Source organism: Triticum aestivum, chromosome 1D (assembly GCF_018294505.1).
Source record: "Triticum aestivum cultivar Chinese Spring chromosome 1D, IWGSC CS RefSeq v2.1, whole genome shotgun sequence".
Classification (NCBI taxonomy): Eukaryota; Viridiplantae; Streptophyta; class Magnoliopsida; order Poales; family Poaceae; genus Triticum; species Triticum aestivum.
The window spans coordinates 25,150,135-25,177,465 of NC_057796.1; the positions used below are offsets into that span (position 1 = coordinate 25,150,135).

At 44.8% G+C, this 27,331-nt stretch overlaps 2 protein-coding genes and 4 non-coding genes across 6 annotated transcripts; 4 read left to right on the forward strand and 2 right to left on the reverse strand.

The window, feature by feature from the left end:
- The first annotated feature begins 2,856 nt into the window (after positions 1 to 2,856).
- On the forward strand, positions 2,857 to 2,930 carry TRNAE-UUC (transfer RNA glutamic acid (anticodon UUC)). The gene has a single exon. It is a non-coding gene; the product is annotated as a tRNA-Glu (tRNA).
- Positions 2,931 to 3,104: 174 nt separating this feature from the next.
- On the reverse strand, positions 3,105 to 8,649 carry LOC123180047 (coiled-coil domain-containing protein 130). The gene is made up of 7 exons (XM_044592008.1): positions 8,437 to 8,649; positions 8,217 to 8,279; positions 8,022 to 8,101; positions 7,231 to 7,339; positions 3,995 to 4,154; positions 3,744 to 3,907; positions 3,105 to 3,651 (listed from the first exon to the last, which is right to left on the reverse strand). Exons 1-7 carry the CDS (start codon positions 8,437 to 8,439, stop codon positions 3,292 to 3,294), a joined length of 939 nt encoding a protein of 312 aa, XP_044447943.1. The 5' UTR covers positions 8,440 to 8,649; the 3' UTR covers positions 3,105 to 3,291.
- A 74-nt stretch (positions 8,650 to 8,723) lies between these two features.
- On the forward strand, positions 8,724 to 8,797 carry TRNAE-UUC (transfer RNA glutamic acid (anticodon UUC)). The gene has a single exon. It is a non-coding gene; the product is annotated as a tRNA-Glu (tRNA).
- A 7,887-nt stretch (positions 8,798 to 16,684) lies between these two features.
- TRNAD-GUC (transfer RNA aspartic acid (anticodon GUC)) lies at positions 16,685 to 16,756 on the reverse strand. Its single transcript has one exon. It is a non-coding gene; the product is annotated as a tRNA-Asp (tRNA).
- Positions 16,757 to 22,635: 5,879 nt separating this feature from the next.
- Positions 22,636 to 23,812, forward strand: LOC123163879 (protein FON2 SPARE1-like). The gene has a single exon (XM_044581284.1). It carries the CDS (start codon positions 23,001 to 23,003, stop codon positions 23,415 to 23,417), a length of 417 nt encoding a protein of 138 aa, XP_044437219.1. The 5' UTR covers positions 22,636 to 23,000; the 3' UTR covers positions 23,418 to 23,812.
- A 342-nt stretch (positions 23,813 to 24,154) lies between these two features.
- TRNAE-UUC (transfer RNA glutamic acid (anticodon UUC)) lies at positions 24,155 to 24,228 on the forward strand. Its single transcript has one exon. It is a non-coding gene; the product is annotated as a tRNA-Glu (tRNA).
- The last annotated feature ends 3,103 nt before the right edge of the window (positions 24,229 to 27,331 follow it).

Genomic DNA, 27,331 nt, shown 5'->3' on the forward strand with positions numbered 1-27,331 from the left:
AGGTTTATCTCAACTGATGATCAGCTAGCGGATGTATTTACTAAACCCGCTACTCGACAGATGCTAGACCGTTTTAGAACCAATCTGAATCTTGTATGTAGTTCAGATTGAGGGGGCATGTAAAATAGGGTCTAGCATATTGTACATGTACACGTATTTGTATACGTATGTAATTGTATTATGATCATCTATATAAAGAGACGTGAGGCCGGATGTTAGCCACCCACGCAAAACCCTAAACCTACCTCTTCAATTGTGTTCAAACATGTTCATCGGCAAGTTAATGTAGCAGCTCACTTGTTAGCTATATCTTGTAAGAATTTGTCTAGTGTTGTTGTTTTTTATTCTGTTCCGGATTGTATCAGGGAGACTCTTTGTAACTTTATTAAGTGATCAATAAAGTCGATGTTCTTAAAAAAACAGGTTGACATATTAAGGATGTCATTTGTTTCGTAACATAGCCCGTAACATAATCAGTGGAAGTGCACAACTTTACTCGCCAACAAGCAGACAAACAGTGGACTGCATGTACTGCTACTTCAAGTTGTCAGCCACACTTCCACAGAAAATCGAGATTTTTCCTTGCTATTTTAAGGATACCCTTTTTCAGAACTTGGTGCCAAAAAAGAGAATATAATGTCAAGGTTGCAGTTGGTAGGTTGGAGCTAACATGCTGGCTGCTGCTATTTGGTGATCAGCATAGACTCAGGAATTATGCAGTTTCAAGCATATGATGTACCAAGCATATACTTTTTTTTGGGAAAAGAAGGATGAGCCCCGGCCTCTGCATCTGGAAGATGCATGCGACCATTTTATTGATTATTCTCGAGGACCTTACAAAGTAGAACAACAATATGCCTGAATCAGCCATCTTGGCAACATGTGCCGCTACTCCTATCCAAATGATGAAGGGGTGCAAGCTGGGCCACATACCCAGACCTCTCACCTAAGCCTAACATCTAAAGCCGGAGTCCCCGACCAAGCCATCTTCCTGGTCCGGGCCTCAAACCGGTCTGAGGCACTCACATGTGTTGTCGCCGCCATCTTCCACTGGTCCATCTTCAGAGCAGATTGAGGTGACAACCTTGGCAGGTCCTCCGCCATCGACGCCACCACGACGCCAAACGACGACCTCCACCTACGCGAGCCTTGGCAGGTCCTCCGCCATTGACGCCACCACGACGCCAGCCGACGACCTCCACCTACGCGAGTCCATCTCCAAGCAACGGGCGTAAATCCATGCTAGGATAGGGCCGCACCACCGCCGTCGCCCACCACCCACAAGCGCCACCCAACCCCAAGGTTCCCAAAGCGGCGCCTTCAAGAAGGGAACGGCGCCGTGAGCGCCGCCGCCGCCCAACAAAGTTAGGACTTTCGCCCGGGAGACCTAGGGGAAGGTGAAGTGAGGAGATCAGTCCATACCGACGCCTCCAAGGAGGGGAACGGCGCCCTCAGGCATCGCCGTCGGCGCAACTAAATTTTCACTTGGAAAATATGGCTCAAGCCCTATAATATTCTCAACTAATTTTCATTTGGAAAGCATGGCTCGATACTTTCCGTGACATATCATGGACAGTTAGCAGAACAAGACACTTACACGTTCAGAATTCATACCAGCAACTACATATCAATCTCAAAATGGAGATAACTGTCATTACTAACTAGCATCCTGAAGCCTTTAGTAACACAACTACTAAACAGATGAACGAGGTTCCGGTTCAGGGTGAGAAGCTATCTTTCCTATACCAACCAGGGGAGTCCAAATGGACAGGTAGTGCAATTCAAATTGTGGATAAACAATGAGCATGTAAAGAGAAGGAGGTTCCATATGATAGCACATTATCAGATATATTTATCCTTCACTAAGTAACACGTCGGTAAAACTGGTCACTCAACTTGTTACGTTATTTTACATAAAAAATCATGTAGTTTCGTTCCTATCGAAGAATCAGATTCGATATAAACAAGATTGTTGAGGAACTATGCTAGCTACTACTACAAGACTTCTATTTCAGGTACCACCTACAGCAACACATTATGCTAGCTTGTTTCTTACTACCTCTCTACCAAAATATAAGACGTTTTTTGCAGTTCAATTTGAACTGCAAAGACGACTTATATTTTGGTACGGAGGGAGTACTTCATACTGACACTTGAGGCTGGTCCTGGATCTTGAGGGTTCTTTGCAGATGTCGTTGTCGTCACCACCAACCGCTGGTTCCGGCTGTGCCGCACCGGCGAAGCATTCCTCCATCAACACAGCGGGTAGGGATCAGAGGGAGGCTGCGGCGCCGGCGAATCCCTCCTCCATCGCCGCCTGCATTGCAGAATCAATGAGGAACTGAAGCAGATTGCACCTGCATTCTTTTACCCCAAGTTGCTTGAGAAAAACGCATCGGACGTGGTGTTTCTGTGCCCGTGCTCAAATGAGCTCGGTGAACAGTAAAATCCAAAACTACTGAAAAAAATCAAATTCTTTTTTGTGCAAACATTGACAAATGTTTTCAATGCTCACAAAATTTCATTGCGAAATGACATTCGTGGGAGTCATGGCAAAAAAAACGATGCTTCAAAAGTGTAATTTTCAAAAGCATTTTGGAGTGCTGATTTTGGCTTTTTTGCCACAACTTCTACGAATGTCATTTCACCATGAAACTTTGCAAGCACTGAAAACATTTGTCGAAGTTCACCAAAAAAAACTCAGAATTTTTAAAATTTACTTTCATTTTTTTGGCGATTTTACCGTTCAGCTCATTTCGCGAGCAGAATATGACTTTTGGCATCGAGGCTCTGAACAGCACATCCACGTGCTGTATTCTCCGTATATATCTTGGGAATCTTACAATAAGTCACTAATCCATTGTCGTCCAGCCCGGTTAGGATACCTGGCTTTCACCCAGGCGACCCGGGTTCAAATCCCGGCAATGGAGCCTTTTTTCTGTTCTTTCTTTTTAACTTCTGTGGCGTGCTGCTTTTTTTGTCTTAATATACCCAAAATTTAGCCCTTGCTAGCCACACAAAAACATAAGTTCAAACTTGCTTTTTATACGAGAAAAAACTAGGCTGTTTTCCATTGATGTAGACACTTTAGCCGACCAAGATCATCGTTTGCCCCTCGAACTGAATTCAATGGCTATCTTAGGCAAAATCAGTTTCTCATGATATGTTACAGTAGAAGGCTAGAACAATACTACACAAGATACACGTATACATGAGTTTTACAGAGCAACAGACTGGACAAGGTCACAAAGATTCTCTTGCTTGATTGCGCAAGCACAACTCAGGGTGGCTCTACTTGCGCCTTGCCAATATCGGCACAGCAGTCCTTGCACTTCCAGAACCGGCGCTCTGCGTCGACCATGACGACGGCTTTGCCCTGCCCGCCATCAGCGCTGATGCTGCACTAGCTTTTATATTCCGCCTCTTCAGCGCCAGGTCTAGCTTGTCTTTCGAAGCTGAGCCTGATGGCTCCGGGAAGATGGAGGCGGCCTTGATCGCTGCTCTCTTGTCCTTTCTGTTCTTCTCGAAATTTGAGGCGAACCTCACACGAGCTGCAGCGGCGGCATCCTCTGCGGAGGGTGGCAGAAGGCGTACTCCGAGCCCCATCTTCCTCGCTGATTTCTTCTCTTCAGCAACTCTCTTCTTTTGGCTCTACATAAATAATAGGACAACAAGTGGATAAGAATCCTGACTGTTAGACAACTTACTGATGAAAAATTATACAAAGGAATTCACTAGATGACCCTAAGGCGGTCGCGGAGGGTTCTGTTCAGGGAATAATCATCAGAATGACGGCTATCAGAGAGGCGTTGAAGCCGAACTAAAACAGGCTCCTCTTCTTTCTTCTTCCGAATATCCTCTCCCTGGTGTTCAAGCTTATACATGGGATCCGCAAGCTTGTCTCTTTCTGATGAAGCAAGTACAATAAAGCATCAGGCATTTGAAACACAAGGAAAACCATAAAAACAAATAAATCTGTATTACGTGTCAGAACCTTCATCAGCAGGGAGCAGGAGCGTCTCTGCATCTTCAACATCGAAATCTTCAGTCTTCCGCTGAGCCCCACTGATTATAACATACTCAGTATTCTTCGGGTCTGTATGTATGACTATCTCATGCTGGCAACATGGTGATTTCATACTGAAGCTCCATATCTGACATAGGAACAAGTTGTGAAACAATATCAGAACAGCATACAAGTAAATGATTTTAAGCAGAAATCTGTCACAACTGTGGAGTAGAAAATTATAGTACTGCAGTTTCTCAGAGAATAAACACAGAAAATATACAAGGCCCCAAGTCATTAGAACTTATTGGAGATTTTTTAACACATACATTACACAGCTAGCAGAAGCAAGTACAGCTGAGTTCTTTTCTAATAATATTAACATGGCATAGAAGCTTTTCGGAAATATGTAAGTACGAACTTTAAGACCATACTAGAAAATAGAAAATCCTGTTTCAATTCAAGCTATTCTAACTTTCTACAATCAAAACTATTATTTATTTATATATACTCACGGGCCCTTAAACATTTTATGATTTCCCGCAATCCTCTTGCGAATGTACACAACAAAATGCAACAGGATGTATAAGGCACGAGCTTTCTGTTCTCAAAGGAAAACATAGGGTTCTTTAGTTCTTGAAAACAAAGGAAAGCACAATGGACTTTTTCTGAATATTAACAATGCTCCCAAGTTACTAGAAAATCCAAAGAGCAGAAATATTTTGCCAAGGGGCAACATAAAGAACATAACTTATTATGGGATGCATTAAGATGAGAATGCATTAGAAACACTACTTGGGATGACAATATTAATCTTTATTTTTATTTTGGATGCAGTTAATTGAGAGCACCTTTTTAGGTGTAACAGCGACATCTCGGAATTAGTACATATTCTAACTATCTAGGTTCCACAGCGCAGCAACCACAAACTAGCCCTTACGGCGATGACAAAAATCTCACAGATCTTCCCATTTTGTCAAAAGAACAGCTTGTACAAGTACAACACATATATATCCTAGGGATGTAAACCTGTGGCCCTCAGGGTACCCTCGGACCCACCTTAGTTCAACCAAATAAACTATATTTTCAGAATTTTCAATGCAGAGAATGAGAGCTCTACCATCGAGCTGGACAACTCCTTTGATGATACGAACAGACGTTTTGTGCAACGAATCCAGGAGCCCGAGGTCAAGAGGCTTTAGAAAGGGCGAAAGGAGGCAAGAAGATGGGCCTTGATTGTATCCCCATTGAGATGCGGAGAGGCCTTGGACACAGCGATAGTATGGCTAATTAAGCTTTTCAACCTCAATTTTCGGTCAAACAAGATGACCGAAGAATGGAGGCAGAGTATATTAGTAACAATCTTCAAGAACAAGGGGGATGTTCAGAGTTGTACTCCCTCCGTCCCAAAATAAGTGACTTAACTTTGTACTAGCTCTAGTACAAAGTTAGTACAAAGTCGAGTCACTTATTTTGGGACGGAGGGAGTACTAATTACCGTGGAATTAAGCTGATGAGCTATACAATGGGAGAGAGTAATTAAGCACCGCTTAAGAAGAATGACAGGTGTGACAAAAAATCAATTTGGTTTCATGCCTGCGAGGTCGACCATGGAAGCCATTTTCTTGGTACGACAACTTATGGAGAGATAAATGGAGCAAAAGGACCTACATATGGTGTCCATTGACTTGGAGAAGGCCTATGATAAGATAACGCAGAATGTCGTCTGGTGGGCCATGTATGATAATGTTGTGACAAGTGTTTGAACAAGTTTATGGTGAGACTCATGACTTTCCGATTAAAATAGCACTGCACCACGGGTCAGCTTTGAGCCCTTATCTTTTTGCTTTGGTGATGGATGAGGTCACAAGGGATATACAAGGAGATATCCCATGGTGTATGCCCTTCGCGGATGATGTGGTGCTAGTCGACGATAACGGACGGGGGTTAATAGAAGTTAGAGTTGTGGAGACCTTAGAATCAAAAAGGTTTTAGGCTTAGTAGAACTAAAACTGAGCACATGTGGTGCAGTTTCAGTACTGCTAGGCACGAGGAGGAAAGTTAGCCTTGATGGACAGGTGGTACCTCAGAAGGTCACCTTTCGATATTTGGGGTCAATGCTGCAGAAGGATGGTGTGATATCGATGATGATGTGAGCCATCAAATCAAAACTGGATGGATGAAGTGGTGCCAAGCTTTGGCATTCTCTGTGATAAGAGACTGCCACAAAAGCTAAAAGGTTCTATTGGACGGCGATTCAACCTGCGATGTTGTATGGCGTTGAATATTGGCCAACTAAAAGGCGACATGTCCAACAGCTAGGTGTAGCAGAGATGCGCATGCTGAGATGGATATGTGGCCACACAAGAAAGGAGCAGGTCCAGAATGATGATATACATTATAAAGTTGGGGTGGCACTGATTGAAGAGAAGCTTGTCCAACATCGTCTGAGATGGTTTGGGCATATACAGTGCAAGCCTCCGGAAGCGCCAGCACATAGCAGACGGTAAAGGCATGCTGATAATGTCAAGAGAGGTCGGTGTAGACCAAACATGACATGGGAGGAGTCCGTAAAGAGAGATCTGAAGGGACTGGAATATCACCAAAGATTTAGCCATGGACAGGGGTGCGTGGAAGTAAGCTATCCACATGCCAAAACGATGACTTGGTTGCTGTTGGGTACCCATTTGCATCCCTAACAAATCCTAAGGCAACATCAGGTTGAGTACATGGCTTCAATTCAGACTAGCTTCGATGCTGACACCAATTTACAACATGATTTTTTTCAGAATTTACCAGATCACCTTTTGATCATTTTATCCGATTACCCTTGTGACTTGTACGCGCAAATGGTAGTTTAGGATATGATTTGAGGATAGCACAGAACAGATCAACTAAGTATTAAAGATGATTAGCTTAGGCTGAGGCTGAACCAATTTACAAATTTTGGCAATTAGACACGGCATTAAGCCTTTTGCACTAACATAGCTAGAAGACACATAATATGATGCAACTAAATTATTTGAAGATGGTAAACCATAAAACCAAGATTCAAATGCTCTGATAAGTGATAACATAGGGAGAGGCTTTCAGAAAGAAAGAAAAAACATAGGGAGAGCACATACTGCACTAGTTCATGCACAAACAGGTTCCGACGTGCACGGAAGAGAAAGTCAAATGAACAGCAGTGATGATGCAGGTACATGTTAAAATCCGACACAAACCTTGGTAGAGTAGTAATTTCCAACTTGTTTCTTTTCAGCATTAAACCTTACTCCCTTCCCTATCATGGAACTGCATCCACCACACCAGACATTGAAAGGCATCTCGAATCTGCAGAACAGAACATATAAAATTGAGTTAATAAAGCTAGATAATAAACTCTTCGACAAGATGTTTCTACAGAAAAAAAATAAGCATAAAGGTAAAATCAACTTTAACATGCACCGAAGCAACAATCGGATGTATTATGCCAGATAAAACATATGGAGATAGATATGTGCCAAACTGGGCAGAAGAATGAGCTCATACATGATTCTAGCACTTAAGGCAATCAAGCGAACTGCCAAATCAACCAAACAGTATTTCACAATTCTCAACAAAATTGGTTAACTAATTGGTATATGACCATGAAAAACTAAAAAAAATTGATTTGCAAGATAGATATTTTGAGGTGAATCTATCTTCTCAGCATGGTTTGGTAACGGAACAATGTCAACAGTTGTCGTAAGACTCGTAACATCTGTAAAATACAAAGAATGGACCATATTTTTTGGTGGCGCAGACTCCTCTCCTATTCCGCCTAATCCACACCCTCTTACTTTCGCATCCCACCATTCTTTAAACCTCAATCAACCCACATAACTCCAACTCCATTGCCCAACCATCCACACTATAATCTTATTTAGATAAATAAAACGCCCCAGGTCCGATGCATTTCTAGCTTCACATCATCATGTTATGTACGAACGGACGATCATATAAGAAAACAGGCTACATATCAAGGGAAACAAACCTTATAATCAGGATGCCCTGATCCAGCTTCCTGGCCCGCTCCCTGAGGGCATGTTGGCCGTGGAACTTGTTCAGCCCACCCTGATCAATCACCAAACAGGAACAAAACACACGAGCACGCAGCGGCATCAGCACCCACAAGCAAGCATAACAAAACAAAGAGCTGCACGAGTTCGCCGAGGGAGATCCGTAGTACCTTCTTCGGGCTCCATTCGGGCGGGTAGTAGAAGTTGTCGGCCCTCGCCGCGGCAAGCGTCGACTGCAGGAAGCAACATACAACAAATCAGTCGAATCGTCTAGGCGGACATGAAGGATCGTCAGCCGGGCTGCCCCAGAAGCTCCCGGATTCGGGAAACCCTAGGATTTGGGGGGTGAGGAGGGGTCGAATCGAGAGGGGCGAATAGGGCTGATCGTACCATGTTGTCTCCGGCGAGGAGGAGGAGGAGGAGGATATCAGCGGGGAGACGAGCGGAGGCTCCGGTAGATCGGCGGCGACGGGGAGGTCTCGGGCGAGCGGCGGCGGCGACGGGGAGGTTCCGGGTGAGCGGCGGGCAGAGGAAAAGGAGATTTGTGTTTTGTTTTGACTCTTCTTATTTCTGCACGACGAAGGAGGTTTGTGGATGCGTCGGTTCAGGGACGTGTCGGTCCACGTTTACGGACGGAATCACTGTTAAGTAAATGATGGATCGAAACGAATCACAAATCCATTGTCGTCCAGCCCGGTTAGGATACCTGGCTTTCACCCAGGCGACCCGGGTTCAAATCCCGGCAATGGAGCCTTTTTTGTATTTCTTTTTCGTTTGATTTTTTTAACTAGGCAAAAGATTTGCCACATGTATTAATTAAGGAGAAAATAGAGTGTTTGTGTAACAAGCCCGAAAATACAAATTTATTACTCTCCCAGAATAATGGTCCTTAGTTTTTGGCGCCCGCGGCCACCCAAAGTGAAGCTTCAACCTTGATGTTGTTGAGCAAGATTGTTGGCGACGAGGACTTGTTGCGAAATACTCTTGTGTTTCTTTCATTTCAAATAGACCAAGAAATGAGTATGGTAAGGGATGCACGAGCTTTACGATTTGGGGTGCTTTTGCCGGATCGGTTGATCCACCAATCTTTGACCGAGGGCTCAAGATGCCATGAGGTAGTGTCGATGTGCTCAAGATGTAGCCACTCATTGACCAAATTCCAAAGACGGGGAAGTGAATCTACATTTGTAGAAAAGGTGAGCTCCCGATTCTTGCTGTCTCTTGCAAAGGGGGCAAAGATTGCAATTTGGCCAACCCCGCTTAGCCAATCTATCGGCCGTCCAAATCCTTTCTTGGATTGCTAGCCATGCAGAGAACTTGACTTTAGGTGCTGCTCAAGCATTCCATACTGCGTGCGGCAGCGGCGGGTAGGCAGTCCCCATGAATTGCGCCAAGTACGCCGTGGCCGCTGAGTATTGCCCGTTCTCCGCGTGCTTCCAAACAATATCATTTTCGGCATGCTCTTCAAGGTTGAACCCAGGGAGTAGAGTCCACAGGTTTATGAATTGCCTTATGTGCTCGATGATGAAGTTTATGGAGAGTTTAATCTTCAAAATCCAAGCTTCATTGTGGAGCACGTCCTTGACCTTCCAATTCTTTCTCATGTGGAGCGTTTGAACTTTTTGATTATACCCAAATTGTAGAACTTGCTAGCTACTCCCTCCGTCCCATAATGTAAGAAGACTCTTACATTACAGGAGGGCGGGAGTATAGTATACAAAAACCATTCATATCACCAAAAATTGCTGCTAAGTTTGAACTTGGCGCGCGCTCTCTCTCTCTCTCTAAATGAAAAATAGCTCATTTTCATTTATGTAGACGAGACCGAGAGTGTACATGGAGTGGATCTGCGGATAGAGTAGACATTTGATTTGATGCCAACATTTGGCAAAATCAAAAGCTGAGAATATTTGTATAGGTTGGTAAGATTTATTTATTTTTTTGGAAAAAGATCATATAAAACATGGTCTAGTTCCTCATCCATTTTTTGAAAGCATAACGCGTGCCCTGAGCATGAATCTTGAAGTGTTTCTTCTCCTACTTTGTTTGTGTCACGGGTTTTCTGAAAAATGTCGGCTAAGGACCAGCCGACATAGCAATGACGAGCTCGTTGGGGTGGTGTCTTCGGTGCTTAGTCGTTGTTGGGGTGGTGTCTTCGGTGCTCGGCACCTTTGTATCTCGCTTGGGTGTGTGCGTTGAGTGCGGTGGTGTAGTGCGTTTGTATCTTCTTACTCGAATGTGATGGTGATGATGCTCTATCTATAAAGCGGGAGGAAACCCTTTTTCGTCAATGACGAGCTCGTTCATAGAAGTATATGAAGATTGTTCCATATAAAAAATGAGGACGGCGTGTTAGGCACATCACAGATCCATGGTGGTGCATGATGTCGGAGCCCTCACAGGCTGCCCGACCGTGTTTATACACCTTGATAGCTGGTAAGGTCGGTTGACATGCTCTGCATGATCTCCACCTTGTGCAACATATGTATTACACGAATTAATTTTCTGCCATCCAACAAAAATGGCTAACGATCCGCTTCCCTTAAAATCAATTGTCCACCAATGCTACTGCCTCGTCTCCTACCTAGTATCTGTGTGTTCGTCCCTGGTTTCATCTGCGGCCGGCCAGGGCCGCATGGGTGGTGGAGGAGAAGCTACTAGTGCAACAACTGTTGGCAGTTCTTGCTACCAATTGGGCATGGTGTTGTCTTGATTTTTTTCTCTTTGGTTTTCTGTATGCTATTGTTACTTGGTCGTACATAACTTATGGGGAGGCTTTGGGGAGAAGTGAGTAACAGTTGAAGATTTACATGAAATACGGTTTAACTAGACTTGAAAATAACCAATTTTCATAAGATTTTTTTTCTGAAAATTTGTTAGCCAAATTTTAAAACTTATCAACACATCTTGCATGCCAAAAATTAGCATCGAACCAAGCAATCTCAATGCTTTGTGAGGCCCTCTATTTCATACATCCCCCACGAATTGCAAGTCAGGAGAACATTTTGCCTCTTGGAGAACTTGTCAATGAGGTCTGGTAGTCCACTCTTCAAAGCTTGCATCAAAGAAAGAACAAGGACCCTCTCTTTCCTCCTCCATAAGAAAATACCTTAACCTTTCCTTCTCCCAACAGTGCTGCTGCCTATCCGTCCCATCTCCGATGCTCGTCCTCGCCGCCATCGCTGCCACCTCGAATGAGTTGAGCGCCTTTGTTTCGGGGGGTTCACTACATAGCGCTCAGGTTAGCGACCTTTTCTTTAGAACTCTCGGGTTAGCGACATGTGTATGTCTCGCGTGAGGGTTAGCTAAATGGGCCAGCACAAACGCCTAGTGCATCACAGATATTAGTCTTTTCTTTTGGGGTAGCGGCCCTTTAGGACAGTGAGCCCAAGAACAAAGAATTGTGGTGGAGCTCGAAATTGGCAGCAGATTTAACGGCTTAGATCAACCAGATCACGTGAACTGACGCCCAAAAACACTCAAGTCATGGGAGGGCTCAGATTAGGCTCGGTTTTACTGTCCTAAATAACTTCGTCCTCATCTAGAGTTATTCAATAATTACCCTAGCCCCTGCATCTCTCCACTTCACCTCATCCTCGCGTGCCGCCACGAGTGTTCCTCCTCTCGCCCACTCTTGTGCCCTTCCAGGCCAACGTCTCTTGCTGCCTCCACCTCTATCCTCGCTTCTTTCCATCCTTGGCTCCTTGCCTCTTTAGAGTGCTAATGAGTGTGGCGAGATGGCGAGAGGAGAAGCAGCAATAAGGAGGCTCTTTGTTCATCCCTATGCAAAAGAGAGTGTGGTGGTGTGAGCATGTATTCATAGAGGGAAATTGACAGGGGAAAGGGGACGAAGAAGGATCCCCTCAATAGTAGATCGACTACACCCAAGGCTTCAAGCGGTTTGTTGTCTCTCCCTAGGCACTAGCATGGTCCTTGCCTCCTTAATATATTTCTCCCCTTCCCCTCACCCTACCTCCCTGGATATTAGGAACAAGATGCATGGAAGGTCGAGACCATGCGGCATGTGATCCAAGCCATTGTGGCGGCAAAAAGGTTTAGATCTTTGCTTCCTCTCCTCTCATCGAATTCACGTGTTAGCACGGAGGTAACCTCGAAGGTCATTGGTGGAGGCGGGGTGCCCTGGGAGTACAAGTTATAAGGACTCGCATGGATATCGATGCCCCCTCTACTTTCGTCGTCATCTCTATGTCACATTGGAGGATCAAGGTGAGCTTATCATTTATTATTTCATAACTCATATGTCAAGAATCAACTCCCTTCACTGATTCGATCTGTATGCATTTATTTTGTCAATTCATATCTTTGTGAGATTTCTGGCCATCCTCCACTTTTCTAATACCATGGTAGTTAACTAATTTTCCTTACCCTTTTCCTTCCTATTTTATGGTGTGTCCTCTAGATTCATTGCACATTTCGTCTTTTTAGAATTGGTTTGCCTAAGGTGATTATTAATTCTATGCATTAGAGAAACACATTAAATATCCATCAAAGATAGCATAAAAAAATTAGTCAGATGGCTCATGTAATCACCACACCATTTTATACATTAGTGGGATCAAATCCAGTAACGTTAAGAGAGCAATAAGCTCATGATACCACAATTCTTAATTTGATTGGCATTGATCCCTAATTTAGTTTTAGTTGTTCAATACATGAAGCATGTGGTGTAATATTGCTAGCTTGATGACTTAGCAGTCTGGTGCTTATAGGGTCGTAGGGCTACAACTAGACTCTCTGTTTGGCAAAACATGTTTGTGTGGATGAGGACATGTAATAATTTTCGCATATCATCATTTTTGTCATATGTACGTTGTGTTATTCAAAACGTGTAGCACATTCATCAGCAACATGCATTAGTGATATTTGATCCTCCCTACACGCCATGACATACTGGATCGAATGACTTATGTACATAGTTTCTTGAAATACAGTAAGTCAAACATGAGAAATTATTAAGATAACATATGACTAAATAAAATCATTGTATATATAAGAAAATCAAAAGGCGTGTTGTATATCAGTCACGTGACTGCGATGAGCTACCATTCTAAATTTTAGAGAAAATAGAAATAGTCTTGAATATCTCTGGTGCTAGACTAGTTCTTTCTCATGAGGTTATTGTAATCTTGCATTCTCACCAACTTACCAATTCTCGTTTTATATGCCTTGAATTTGAGACGCGCCCCATTGATATTGTTACACTAATGATGATCAACTATAGCATATGTACTATAAAATCCAGTAACGATAAGAGAGCAATAAGTTCATGATACCACAATTCTTAATTTGATTGGCATTGATCCCTAATTTAGTTTTAGTTGTTCAATACATGAAGCATGTGGTGTAATATTGCTAGCTTGATGACTTAGCAGTCTGGCGCTTATAGGGTCGTAGGGCTACAACTAGACTCTCTGTTTGGCAAAACTTGTTTGTGTGGATGAGGACATGTAATAATTTTCGCATATCATCATTTTTGTCATATGTACGTTGTGTTATTCAAAACGTGTAGCACATTCATCGCAACATGCATTAGTGATATTTGATCCTCCCTACACGCCATGACATACTGGATCAAATGACTTATGTACTAAATAAAATCATTGTATATATAAGAAAATCAAAAGGCGTGTTGTATATCAGTCACGTGACTGCGATGAGCTACCATTCTAAATTTTAGAGAAATTAGAAATAGTCTTGAATATCTCTGGTGCTAGACTAGGTCTTTCTCATGAGGTTATCGTAATCTTGCATTCTCACCAACTTACCAATTCTTGTTTTATATGCCTTGAATTTGAGACGCGCCCCATTGATATTGTTACACTAATGATGATCAATTATAGCATATGTACTTGCCACTATCTCTACAACAAGAGATTTGCAAAGAGTAGCCTCACATATGAGCTTCAGTCTTTCTATTGTTTAACAATTGACAACCCCGAGTAAGTGGCGAACAATCTACTTTTTGTCATTGTCAACAAAATCATTGAAAGGAAGCAAACAACAATGATGTTGATGATGATGGCATAAAAGTGATTGTTCGCCACTTAATCAAGGTTGTTGATCGCTCTAGAATAGAAAGGTTGGAACTCACGTGTGAGGCTATTCTTGGTAGGTTGTCTTGATCTAGAGACATTGGCAACTACATACACCTTAGCCAATCAGCATTAGTGGAACAATCTCAAAGAGGCACCCCTCATATTTATGGCACACCGAACATGAATGGTAAGATTAGAAAAGCGTCAAGAAAAGACTGTTCGTCTAGCACTAGCGCTTTTAGGGAGTTTATGTAAGTTTTTATGATTGATACACCTAGCTATTCAGATACCTAGTATGGTATATCCTCGTGGTCATGTGATTGGTATAATGAACCTTTCTATTATCTTGTCAAATGGTTTTATTTAGAGCATCGCTAATAGAAGAGCCTGTTGTTGGCTATATAGTTATGCCATGCCATCTAAAGTCTTTATAAAAAGTTGGTTTATATAATAGAGTGGCTATTAGCTTGGCTACAATATTAAATGATTCACCATGGGGGAGGTAGGAAAACACACACCATTGGTGTAGGGAGTAAAACGCCAACTAAAAGCTCAATCATCGGTTGCATGCGGGCGTTATACTCTCGTTTACCGTGATATAGCCCAGATGTACGTCAAGCGCCCGCTCAAGTCTCTCTCTTCACATATCACTCCTCCACGTAGGAAAATGACATATGGCTGGCCCTGAAACTAGCTGGACCCCCAATCCATGTACGACGCACACACGGGAACATCTGGGATTGATGGTTTGATTGGCTATCGAATGGCCTAGCTTTGGGCGACGATGAGCGTCTGAAGGAGGCCTAGTTGGCCATGTGGGAAATTAATCTAGAAAGAAAGGAGCCGAAGATCACCCGGTCACATAGGTGGAAGAGAAGTGGGGATATTCACACTGCTATCTTGTATCTTCCATACTCCGTCAATGAACTGCTCCTGGGCACGACCCGCAACAGAAGGACGTTGGGGGCTCCGTCCCTGGGCGTGGAGGTGGTGGCCACCTCCTTCGCCAGAGGTGGTCAGCCAGCTCACTACTGTGGGAATGCCCAGCAATGGCGGGTGCAAAAAGCCTAGTAGTGGTGGGCCAGGCTCTCTGGGACGCCCGCCACTGCTATAAACCCATCAGTGACGGGCGCTCGCCCGCCATTGGTACGTAGCTTCCATTGGCGGGCTTTCTCACCTGCCCGCCACAACTGCCACCTTAGCTGTTGTTGTTCAGACGTTCTGCCCGTCGCTACAGCAAAAGGGATGAGCACAGTCGATTTTCGATATAACTGAAGCAGAATGAATTCATTTTGAAAACAAACCATCAAATAATTCAGTAACACTTGAAAGTTGTTCGACTTAGGAAACAAACATCAATGTATCACATTCATCTTAACATACTAATTAATTAACTAACAGTTCTTCGGCTGATATATTCATGACTTAGTTCTAAACATGGACAACGACAACCATCATCTGATAGTCGTTGCGGTTGCTCTTCCTTATAGTGATTATCACAAGGGTGTCCATCCTTAGTTCTCTCTTTCCCTTGATGAACTCCCGCTAGCTGGACTCATGGAATGATATGCGCCCGTCGGATTCCGCCTTGTATTGGACGTTCGTGACAGGCCCTCTTGGTCCATGGATTACTCCAGCGGTGCCGACGGCGGGGATGTCCACTCCGGAAAACATCTTCAAAGCTAACTTCTGAACCCCCATCATTAAGAGAAAATAGAGAGCACGCAATGTTAGACATCTCACCATACTTGGTTATGACCAAAAAGAGATGAAAGAATATAAAACATCTCATCATAACTTTTTTGACCATGCTGGTTTTTGTTAGACGGTGCACAAAGGGCTTCCCCAAAAAGGCCAAAGAGGATGCTAACATTTTCATATTCAGGCTGTAACATTTTCTGAATTTTTAGCTTGGCTGAAGATGGTCTTACTCGTACACTAGATCAGCTGTACAAACGCTCCAAATGTACTGCCTGACTGCTTGTCTTGGTCTTAATAAAAGTGCATATCTGCAGCTAGCACCCTTTCATTTATTTGGCATATCCTACTTAAAACAGCATCCTTGGCTCGCATCGGTTTCAAATAGCTGAAGTATCTTCTCTGCTCATGTTTCCACATGAAGCCCAATTAATCATGCATTTCAATTTAGAGAGGCTCCAATGTTTTCATTTTTTTTCCGCATCCGTGCCTGTGAGCCTGTCTACTTGTTTTGTTTATTATTAACCAGATGGGTAGCAGCACTTAGTTGGCACAGAATATGAACGTTTAGTGCTTCTGAATTTCAATGACAAGTGGTACCGAATCTCAACCAAGTGCTTATGAGTTTCTTGTGATGAATGTGTTGTCTGAGTGTAAATATTGATGATTTGGCACGACATATGCTACTGCTATTCTTCGATGTGTCAAAGGACTGCTAAGTCTGAATTTTAATGTACCAAATTCGGTACCTAAATCTTAATATATGAATGTTGTTTGCACTCTTATAAACGATGCGACGTCGCGCTGTTCGTCGTGTGTGCCTCAGTTCTAGCCAGAAGCCCTTGGGGATGCAAGATTTAAAAAAAAAAGGACCCAAAAAAATGCGCCGTTGCCGGGGATCGAACCCGGGTCACCCGCGTGACAGGCGGGAATACTTACCACTATACTACAACGACTTGATTGATATTTGTTTCGTACAACCTTTATTGATCGGAACCAGCACTTGCGCTCCAACGTTTTCACTTTCCTTTGAGCAAACCACAGCTTGGATCAATTCAGAGCAGAAGAAGTACAAAGGCACGGTACAGAGCAAGACACACGATAAACTTAAGGAGAAGAAGATTAACTAAACAACGACGACCTTTGGTTAGATATAAAACTTCTCGGCACTGTCTCTTCTCCCTTCCACCGCCGAGAATCCGGCTTCGGCACCATATAAATATGAACCGTAGACTGAGTCTTCAACGGCTTTTCCATTTCAATGAAATTTCACACAAATTCCAAAAAATTCCGGTCATTTATATGGTACTAAAATAATCGCCCTTCGATCAAAATGTTTTAGCAATTACGGTAGTGAACTCAAATCCAAATACTTTTCTATTTACTTTTCAAAATTTTAGTCTTTTTGTTATCGAAATCCATTGAAGATTTTAGTGACCAAACTGATAACTGAAATCATTGAAATTCAATGAGTTCGGCTATGGCCGAAATATTTCTAAAACCCGAGATTTTAAACTATATTATACCTCAAAATAATATGTTCTTGTTGCCACGAGATACAAGGGCCTCTACGAGTCATTCGATTGGAAATTTTTGGAATATGTAGTCTTCATTAGTCTGATTGAGCAACGTTAAATTCAACATGTGTCAGCTGCACATGGTAGAAAAAGACGTGATTTGGAACACTTTTTTTATAGGTGAAATGAATAAAAGATATATGAGAAAGAAAAATGAGGATCGCATTTTGGAGTTCGAGCTCATGTACACCCGATGTGAACACTAGATTTGAATAAAAAAAAGGAAGAAATAATGCTAAAAACATTAGCACCAAAGATGCTCAATTTTTGTAAGTGCTTCCAATTTTTTTTGTAGAGATATGACATCAAGGGAGCTCTAGACAAAGGAAAAAAAAGACGTTTTGAATCACTGATTTTGCTTTTATAGAGCACCACATAAGTCATATTGGCACGAAAAATTGTGTACAACTAGAAAACTTGATCATCTTTGATGTAAAAAAATAGAATTAATTGTGAATCCAGGAGTAGATGAGCTCGGGCTTCAGTTGCTGAGGTTTTTAGGGAACACCGATGGAAAAACCAGAGATGAAATGAAAAAAAAAATCAAAATGGAAAGAGGACAAAAAAATGAAGCAGTTGATGCGGTTGGGGAAGCATGATGAACGGACGGGAAGAGAAGATAAGAGTTTTTTTTTCACCCCGAAAAAAGATAAGAGTTTTTTTTTGGAGGTAGAGAAGATAATAGCTACAGTCGGACGTGACAACTGACGACATGACCGCGTCAGCCGATCAGCACGCACCTCTCTCTATAGATCGATCGATCTGTACGAGAACGTGTCAATGGGCAGAAGCAAGGGCGCCGCCGCCAGGCGAAGGAAGGCCGCCGTGGCCAGGGAAGCGATCGCCGGCCCGAGACTATGCCCCAGCCTCCCGCCGGAGCTGCTGGCCAACATCCACGACCGCCTGGGGTTCCTCGACCGCATCGCCTTCGCCGCGGTCTTCGCCTCCTCCTCCGACGTATTCAGCCCATCGGCGCCGTGGCTCCTCCTCCCCGGCAAGAACGACGAGAACGCAAAGACCGCCAGGCTACTCTCCGTCGCCGACCGGCGCGCGGCCACGGTGCATGCCCCGTACCCCGCGCTGCGCGACCACCTCGTCATCGGCTCCTCCCGCGGGTGGCTCGCCACCGCCGACGGCCGGGGCCAGATCTACCTCGTCAACCCCGCCTCCGGCGAGCAGCACGCGCTCCCGCACGTCACCACCATGCGCGTCTTCCTCCGCACGCCCTGCCAGTGGTTCACCGTGTGCTTGAAGCGCTTCATGACCGTCCGGTTCGGCGGCGGGCCGCCGTTCAAGCATAATCTTTGGGGGGCTGAGGGGCACGGCGCGCGCACCGTCACCGCCGACCACATGGGCATCTGGTTCTACCGGAAGGTCGTCCTCTCGGTCTCCCCGAGCCGCCACGGCAGCTATGGCACCGCCATGCTGATCCTGCACCGCGATTTCGGCGCCCCGGCCTTCGCCACGGCTGAGGACGCCGCATGGAAGCTGGCGCCGTCGCGCGACGGCGTCGAGGACGCCATTTATCATGATGGGCAGTTCTACTCTGTCTCCTATACTGGTGTCGTGGAGGCGTGGCAACGTGACACGGAGTCCGGCACGTTCACGAGCACGGCTGTCACCCCAAAGCTGATTGTTAAACAAGGCGGCTGGCCGTGCCACCGCAAGTACCTGGCGGCGGGGCCGGGTGGGCGGCTGATGGTGGTGCTCAAGTACGCCCAAGTGACAAAGGACCTGCACAGCAGGGACGGGTGGACGTGCACCTTCAAGGTCCATGTCCTCGGCGATGACGGGCAGTGGAAGGAGACGATGGACATCGGCGACGTCGCTTTGTTCGTCGGGGTGAACACCTCGTTGTGCGTGCCGACGATGGGGTGCCCGGGGATCATGGCCGGCTGCATCTACTTCACCAACGATGAACTAGGGGTTGCGAAGCTGCGCAGGACCAAGGACCTATCGTCGCGGTCCTACAAAAGTTGCGATGATGAGCCCGTCAACTCCGACATTCGTGCCCTTGGGGTGTACAGCCTCAAGGATGGCATGGTGAAGAAGATGGAGGCGCTACAGCAGCAGTACCGCATATTCTCGGCGCCACCGGTGTGGATCACGCCTTCTGTCCCATGACTGCAAAGCCGATCCGCAAGGTTTAAATTTTTGAATATGATCAGGGTTCAAAGTAAATAATAATTTGCACCAAATTCGATAATTTACAAATATCAATTTCTCTACAGTGTTCTCAAAGGGAGACGCCAGGCATCGGTTGGGCAAGGGAGCGGCCGATAGGAGCCTCCCATTCCATCCGATCACGCTTGATCTTAGATTCTGGTCTGTCCAATTGTCGCAACCAGAAATCCGCATGTGCAATAGATTTTTCCTACATATGCAACATCCTCACAATTTTCTCTCATGGTATGTCAAAAAGACATGTAAATATATTGCGGTATTTTTAGGAACATTCATACAACATAACTTTTTATGTATGCAAAATATCCCCATAGGTCACAGAAAAGCCACCGAGGGAAATCATCACAAGTTATGCAGCATAGGAAGCAATGTTTGCAACAACGTAAAAATAACTTTGCAGCATGAATGCAACATTTGCATCATCACAACCTTCAACAGACCATCTTAAAAAATTACTGAAGAGGCTAATCGGAGAAAATGATTAAAAAGTGATTTGGTTAATTATGATAAAATTTCATGTTCTAAATTGGCATCGGCATTGAAGCCAATGTGAATTGAAACGATGTTAGCCATGTATACCGTGTTTGTGTTAAAAACCAAACAACTTCTCAACCTGATGTTGCCTTAGGATTTGTATGTGTTGTATTTGTACACAGCTGTTATTTTGAAAGAAAAAAAAGTTTGCGGTTGGTTATCACCATAAGGGCTAGTTTGCGGTTGCTGCCCTGTGGAACCTAACTACATCCAAAAATAAAAATAAAGAAGTATTTTGTCATCACCAAGTAGCGTTTGTAATGAATTGTCATCTCATGTAACGTATTCTTTAGGTTGCCCCTTTGCCAAAATGTTTCTGCTCTTTGGATTTTCAAGTAACCTGGGGAGCATTGGTGATATTCAGAAGAAGTCCATTGTGTTGTCCTTTGGTTTCAAAAGCTAAAGAACCCTACTATGTTCTCCTTTGAGATCAGGAAGCCTCCTGCCTTCTACCTCGTGTTTCATTTTGTTGTGTACCTTTGCAAAAGAGGATTACAGAAAATCATAAAATGTTTGACCGGTCAATGGTATTTTTAAATAAATGTTTGTGTTGATTGCAGAAAGTTAGAGTAGCTTGAATTGAGACAGGATTTCCTATTATCTAGTATGGTCTTAAAGGTTCCTACTTACTACATATTTCCAAATCCTAGCTTCTACTATTATATATGCTGCTTCCTTGGCCATGCTAATATTATTAGAAAAGAACTCGGTTATGTCTGTGCAAAAAATAGTCTCCAATAAGTTTTAATGACCCAGGGCCTTGTATATTTTGTGTGTTCATTCCCTCAGAAACTGCAGTGTACTGTTATTTTCTACTCCACAGTTGCAACACATTCTGCTTAATCCCTTACCCTGTATGCTATCCTGATATTGTTTCACAACACAACTATTTTTTATGTGGGATATGGAGCTTCAGTATGAAATCACCATGTTGCCAGCATGAGATAGTCGTACATACATATGGAACCAAAGAACACTGAATATATGTTACAATCAGTGTAGCTCAGCAGAAGACTGAAGATTTTGTTTGACGCTGAAGATGCAGAGACGCTCCTGCTTCTCGCGGATGAAGGTTCTGACACCCATACTACGTACAGATTTATTTCTTTTTTATTTTATGCTCCGCGGAGGATGCTGCCACGGCGGCTCATGTGAGTGAAGTTCGCCTCAAATTCTGAGAAGAGCAGAAATCAAGGCTTCCTCCATTTTCCCGGAGTCATCATCAAAAGCTCAGCTTGAGAAGGCAAACGTGTAGACTGTTACGACTCCTAATTACTGCCGTTGCTTCTGAAACTGAACCTGAAGCAGGAGTTCACTTAACTGAACCTGATCGCCTCAAATTACTGCTGTTGCTTCATCCTCCCATCTCCCTGTATTTCTGAATCTCACCTACTCTGCTCTATGCTTTGCTCATCCATGTTCCTCCTTGTACCCAGACTGAATTCCCCAGGCTCAGTTCTCTACGTGTAAGATTCCCCCCCAAAACTTGGCGAGATTAGGAGTGGTTCGTGTGTGTGATATTTGGGCTCTTAACATAGACCTTTCGACGAAGATGCGGAATATAAAAGCTAGTGCAGCGTCCGTGCGATCGCTGTGCCGATCACGGGAAGGCGGAAGTAGCCGGCCCTGAGCTGTGCTTGTGCAATCAGGCAAGAATCTTGTCCAGCCTGTTGCTGCATTGCAGTCCACCCTGGGCTGAAGATTAAACATGACAAGCAGGAGTATTTTCTCAAATGAAAATTGAAAAAAAAATACATGACAAGTCTATATATAAGAAATTAAGAACCGATGGCGATGACAGCCCCGTGCGTTGCTTGCTGTCAACGGTGGTGCGCTGCGCACCCGTTGTGATCTCGAGCCATCGGTGCCGCCGCATCGACCCATGTAACATGTAGCGTATACCACATGCATGTTGCCAGCCTAAACTCATTGACCCCCATTAATCAAATCAAATCAAAGATCAATCACAAGCGCAAAGCAATCCACACGAGTTCTGACTTGTCACCAGCTCTGCTCTGACCATTTCATTTCGATGTCGTCTCGCAAAAGAAACCGCAGATTAATTAAGAAAGAAAGCCGCGAAATTCGTTCGTTCGGTGCGTGTGAAGGAATCGCTCTGGCCGGCTTGAACATGGCACCTCCCAAATCCCAAATTCCGCAACAAGTGGCGACGGGCCCCTGGCTGGAAGTCAAAGCCGGGGCGTACGTTGCGTGAAGCCAACAACAACACGCACGTTCCTTCAAGAGCGAGCCAGCGTTTTCTGAATCTCGCCTTTTTGTGCTGCTACTACTAGCTAGCTACCACCTTGAATTTCCTTGCATGGATGCATTGGGAGCGGGCAGGCAGGCGTCTCGTACCTGCCGCTAGACTTGAGAATTTGACCCGGCCTCCAACAACCTGGAAGCTAGCACCGTGGAGTACGTAGCTCATACGCAAACCTCGAATTTTTTATCGCTAAACAATGGAGTATCACGAGCGTTTCCCGGCTTCTACTCGAGCTGATAGATAGCTAGCTAGTCAGTGTACGTATATCCAGCTAGCTAGCGCGTAGGAGTAAGAAGGAGGAGTAGTAAAACCGGTGCCACGCTTCCGTGAAGGCGGGATCACCGGCACCGGCCCATTTCATCGCTCGCTAGCAGCTGGCTCAGGAGTCCCATGGAAGCAACCGCCCCGCCCTCTTAACGCCACATTGAATCCCAATCAACGCCAGCGTCCGTCCCCTCCTCCACCATAGGCCATAGCCAACCCCGCAAGCTTCCTCGACCGGCCAGCTTCGTACGCTCGTGCAGAGCCAGTGCGACGTCCATCTCCTGCCACCCGGCTGGTCTGGCTAGGTAGCTAGCTACCGCCTTGTCATCGGCTCCTCGCGCGCCCCATGACTCCCCAGGCCTGCGCGCGGAGGCCATGAGACGACCCGGCGGCGCCGCTCCCGTCGTCGTCCTCCTCCTCTGGCTCGCCGCGCTCACCTTCGCCTTCCACGGCTGCGGCGGCGGCCTCCTTGTCAGGCGCGGAAGCTCGGTGGCCGTCGAGCGGGATCGTCGTCCGGCCTCTCTTCCCAGGAAGATGCTTCTCGCCGTGGAGAGCCAGAGCCTCGACCCCTCGTCGGCCGCCGGTGCTCCACAGGATCAACACCACCACCACCATCACCACCATCATCGTGGTGGTCACCACCATCGTCAACGGCACCACCGCCTCCCCAGCAAATGGAACTGGCAGAGAGTCCCGCCGTCCGCCGCTCCCGGGGACGGCCAGGAGATCGACCCGCGGTACGGCGTGGAGAAGAGGCTCGTTCCAACAGGCCCGAACCCGTTGCATCACTGAGGTTCATGGCCGCGGGGCTTCCATCCATGGGCGATTTTTCATGTACTTATCCTGATCATCAGAAGCTGCAAAAGCTTTGCAAGGGAGAGGGAGAAAAAGAACCGAAATTTTACTAGCTATGGTACATATGAATTATTATTGTGTTGTTGTTGTTGAGTATGAAATCTTCCTCTTTTTCCGTTTCTAGGTTGTCCATTCTTTGATTTTCTCTGCTACATGATCAAAATCTTGGCATGAATAAGACGAGTGCTGCAGGTGACATTTGCATGTACTACTGTATAAGATTATTTGCAGTGATCTGTAATTACTTCACTTTGTTCTTTTTACTGATTGGGGAACCGATGTATATGCGCCTGGTCGTTGAGTGTATTGCATTGCTCCCAAGAACTTGACAATAGATTGAAAATTAAATCTCGAATTATGTATTGAGCCTTTTTTTAGGCAAAAATGTATTGGGCCTTATAAACACGAACAGAAGGAGTGAACATGTTCATGGACAGACTGGCCCAAAGGCCTGGGCCCAAAAGCCTAACATCCAGGCAAAATCTGCTATGTTGTTAAAAAAATAGGTATAATATGGAGTATATTGTATTTGTATACCCCCAAAATGACTATTTTAAAAAAAATTGACAACCATGACTAAATATATCTCCTAGACTCCACGGACCGAGTAGCAAAACATCTCACGTGGTTTGGATATCTGTATATATAGAAAGAATCTTTCAAGTAGTCACGAATCCATTGTCGTCCAGCCCGGTTAGGATACCTGGCTTTCACCCAGGCGACCCGGGTTCAAATCCCGGCAATGGAGTATTTTTTCTTAACTTCTGCGGTGTGCTGCGTTTTATTTTGAATATATACCAAATCCCGGCAATGGAGCATTTCTTTTTCTTACTATAATCTTCTGCAGTGTGCTGTGTTTTATACCCAATCCCGGCAATGGAGCCTTTTTTCTTTTCTTTTTATAAACTTCTGCGGTGTGCTGCGTTTTATTCTGAATATATACCAAAAAATTAGCCCTTGCTAAGCTAAAAAAATATGGTTTGAACTTGCTACTTGTACGAGAAAACTTAGATGGTTTAAACTTGTTACAAAGGAGAATTTTTTTTCTTTTTATGAACTTCTGCAGTTTGCTGCGTTTTATTCTAAATATATACCCAAAATTTAGCCATTGCTAAGCTAAAAAAAAATATGGTTTGAACTTGTTATTTGTATGAGAAAACTTACATGGTTTAAACTTGTTATTTTTACGAGAAAACTTAGCTGATTTTCATTGACTAGTAAGCTTACACATGTGTTGCACGACAACACACTAGAAAATTATTTTCTCATTCATCTAGTTATTACGTAGGCCATCTTCAAGGCGGACCTGTAAATCTCCCGCAACCGTTCGAACAACGCTGTCCGGACCGGGGAAGTCATCCAACGCGGGTCTGTATCGGTCCACGAAGCGCTCCAGATGCATTTTCTCCAGCAAACTGGAGACAAACGTGGGAGGTTTATATGAGTCCGAACTGATCCTAAGCCCGCTTCTGACCGTCCTGGCCCACCAAACACCTCCTTCTGCGCGCGTTCCCGCCCGGTGCCAACTGCCCGCATTCATGCCGCTGTAGAGCGCGTCGCTCCATATTGAGCGGATGCGACCTCTCACTAGCGTCGGCATTGAAGCAGCTCGTTGGCCCAGGGCACCGCCCGCGACGCCTCTTCGGTGTCCGCGCTTGTTCAGTGCGAGAGACGCGTGACTGGACAGGACAAATATCTTCCACCCCCGTCCAATGCCTCGTCCGTTGATACGTCTCCAACGTATCTATAATTTTTTATTGTTTCATGCTATTATATTATCTATTTTGAATGTTTCATATGCATTAGTATGCTATTTTATATTATTTTTGAGACTAACCTATTAACCTAGAGCCCAGTGTCAGTTCCTGTGTTTTTCCCTGTTTTTGAGTTTCGTAGAAAAGGAATACCAAACGGAGTCCAAACACTATTGCAGGATGCTGCTAACGCGACACTACGATCAGAGACCCTTTGACAAAACTGTGTGTGATGCATTAATCGCAAACGGTGATGTAAAAAACCGTCAAAAAAGGTGCAAAACGTTTGCGATGGATGATACATCAAACACGGTTCAGATTTTAGTTGCATGTGCGACGAGGGGCATACGGTTGATCTGTACGAACTGTTTGCAATGAGACAAAACAACAGAAATGGGCAGTCAGATCAAGGTGTCTGCGATATATGGCATACAGTTCACTCCGATGAACCGTTTGCGATGATTGAGGTGAACACAAACGATTCGGCGTAACAATATGTGTGTGATACCCGGCAAACAGGTCGGTAATCAGAATTGTGTGCGATCATTATAGATAGCCCATGCGGTCTTTTTTTATGAATTGTGTGCTCGTCAGGGCACACAGTTCAACAAACCAACCTGTGGGCAATAATGTAGAAGATCTCTGTCGAATACATATTACTAACCGTCTGCAATGAGATTGACAGGATAAATACAGATATATACAGTCTGCTTAATTTAGTCCTTCTTCTTCTTGTTGTTGATGTTGGATGGCCCCGCGACATCGTCTTGGCGAGGACGCTTCTTGCCGCTGACCGTTGGCTTTTCATCGCCGCCGCCGTCGTCATCGTCGTTGCTGTCGTCCTCCTCCTCCTCCTTGTTCGACCATTCCTCCTCATCATCATCGTCGTCCTCTTCTTCGTCCTCCAACAGCTCCTCGTCCGTCTGGTTGTCGTCTGATAACTCCGTAGGCGGCGTCCCTTCCATGAACCGGATATAATCGAGGTCTGGACTCGACGCCGGACTCATGGAAGACGAGCGGGATGATTCCGATGTTGACCTATCATCGGGCGCCAGACTGCTGGCCGAACTGTCGTCCTCACTGTCGCTCGACATGGCTGCAGAGTGTGTGCCAGTGTCTAGCGCGGCCTGCTGGGGATGATGAAGATGGTGGACACTTAAGCGGGGTATGCAGAGAAGAGGAACTGCCAATTGAAGCGGGGGTTGACGTATTATCTAACCGCTGATATAATCAACTGCAATTATTTGTACCCAGTCGCTCCAAATTCCCGGGGTTGCGCGGGACTCCTATTGGCTATTTGGCTGGTCTCCTTTTTCAGGACAAAAACAAGGAAGGGGTTTTGGGATTATGCACCGGTACCGGTACGAACGGGGTAGGACAGTTGGCAAGCAATACATTGAGCTCTTCTTATTGATAAAGCCAGTAATAATCAAACTAGAAAGGAAAAGAAAAAAGACAAAGAAAAATATCTGCACGAATCTTCGCGTAACATTAATGGCATAGGACCTAGATGTGCATTACTTAGAGCACATCTAGATGTGCTTTAGCAATACTGTCAAACAAAACCCCTAATCATCATTGCAAACAGCGCATAGAACATGGCTAATGCGACAACCACAACTACACATGCTAGTTCCTTCTTGTCTCTTGCTTTCATCTGTTGCCTGTGATTGATTCTTTCTTGCTTCATCGTACTGATTGTACATTCCAGATCAGCCAGTTTCTTCTTCAGCTTTACGTTATCTTCTGCGAGCTTGGTGATAACACTCCGAGCCCTGCCATGCCATTCTTCATCCAGCCAGTTAACAAAGGCACAAGCCTCATATCCCTGCCAATGTTAAATAGTATTCTGGATGAGTGGTGGCATTAACTGAAGTAAATTAATGAACTTAATTAGCACTAACCTCTAAGGGGCAACTAAGAAACCGCCTGCCAATGTCAAATCCCTCTGTGCATACACGTCGAGCGGGAGTGTGCCCGTGCACACAACTCAGCTTTTGGTACTTCTCGGTGGCGCAAAACTCGGAGTCGAACTCGTGTTGCAGGAGTCTGGAGTCATGCTCCGGATCCGGCGGCAGATCACTTTCCTGGGGGAGG

Coding starts and splice junctions, on each gene's coding strand:
- LOC123180047 (XM_044592008.1), bottom strand. Junction 4,155..7,230: donor GAAATTACTACTCTACCAAG/GTTTGTGTCGGA, acceptor TTCCTATGTCAG/ATATGGAGCTTCAGTATGAA. Junction 3,652..3,743: donor CCCTCCGCGACCGCCTTAGG/GTCATCTAGTGA, acceptor TTATTTATGTAG/AGCCAAAAGAAGAGAGTTGC.
- LOC123163879 (XM_044581284.1), top strand. CDS start 23,001: ATGAGACGACCCGGCGGCGCCGCTCCCGTCGTCGTCCTCCTCCTCTGG.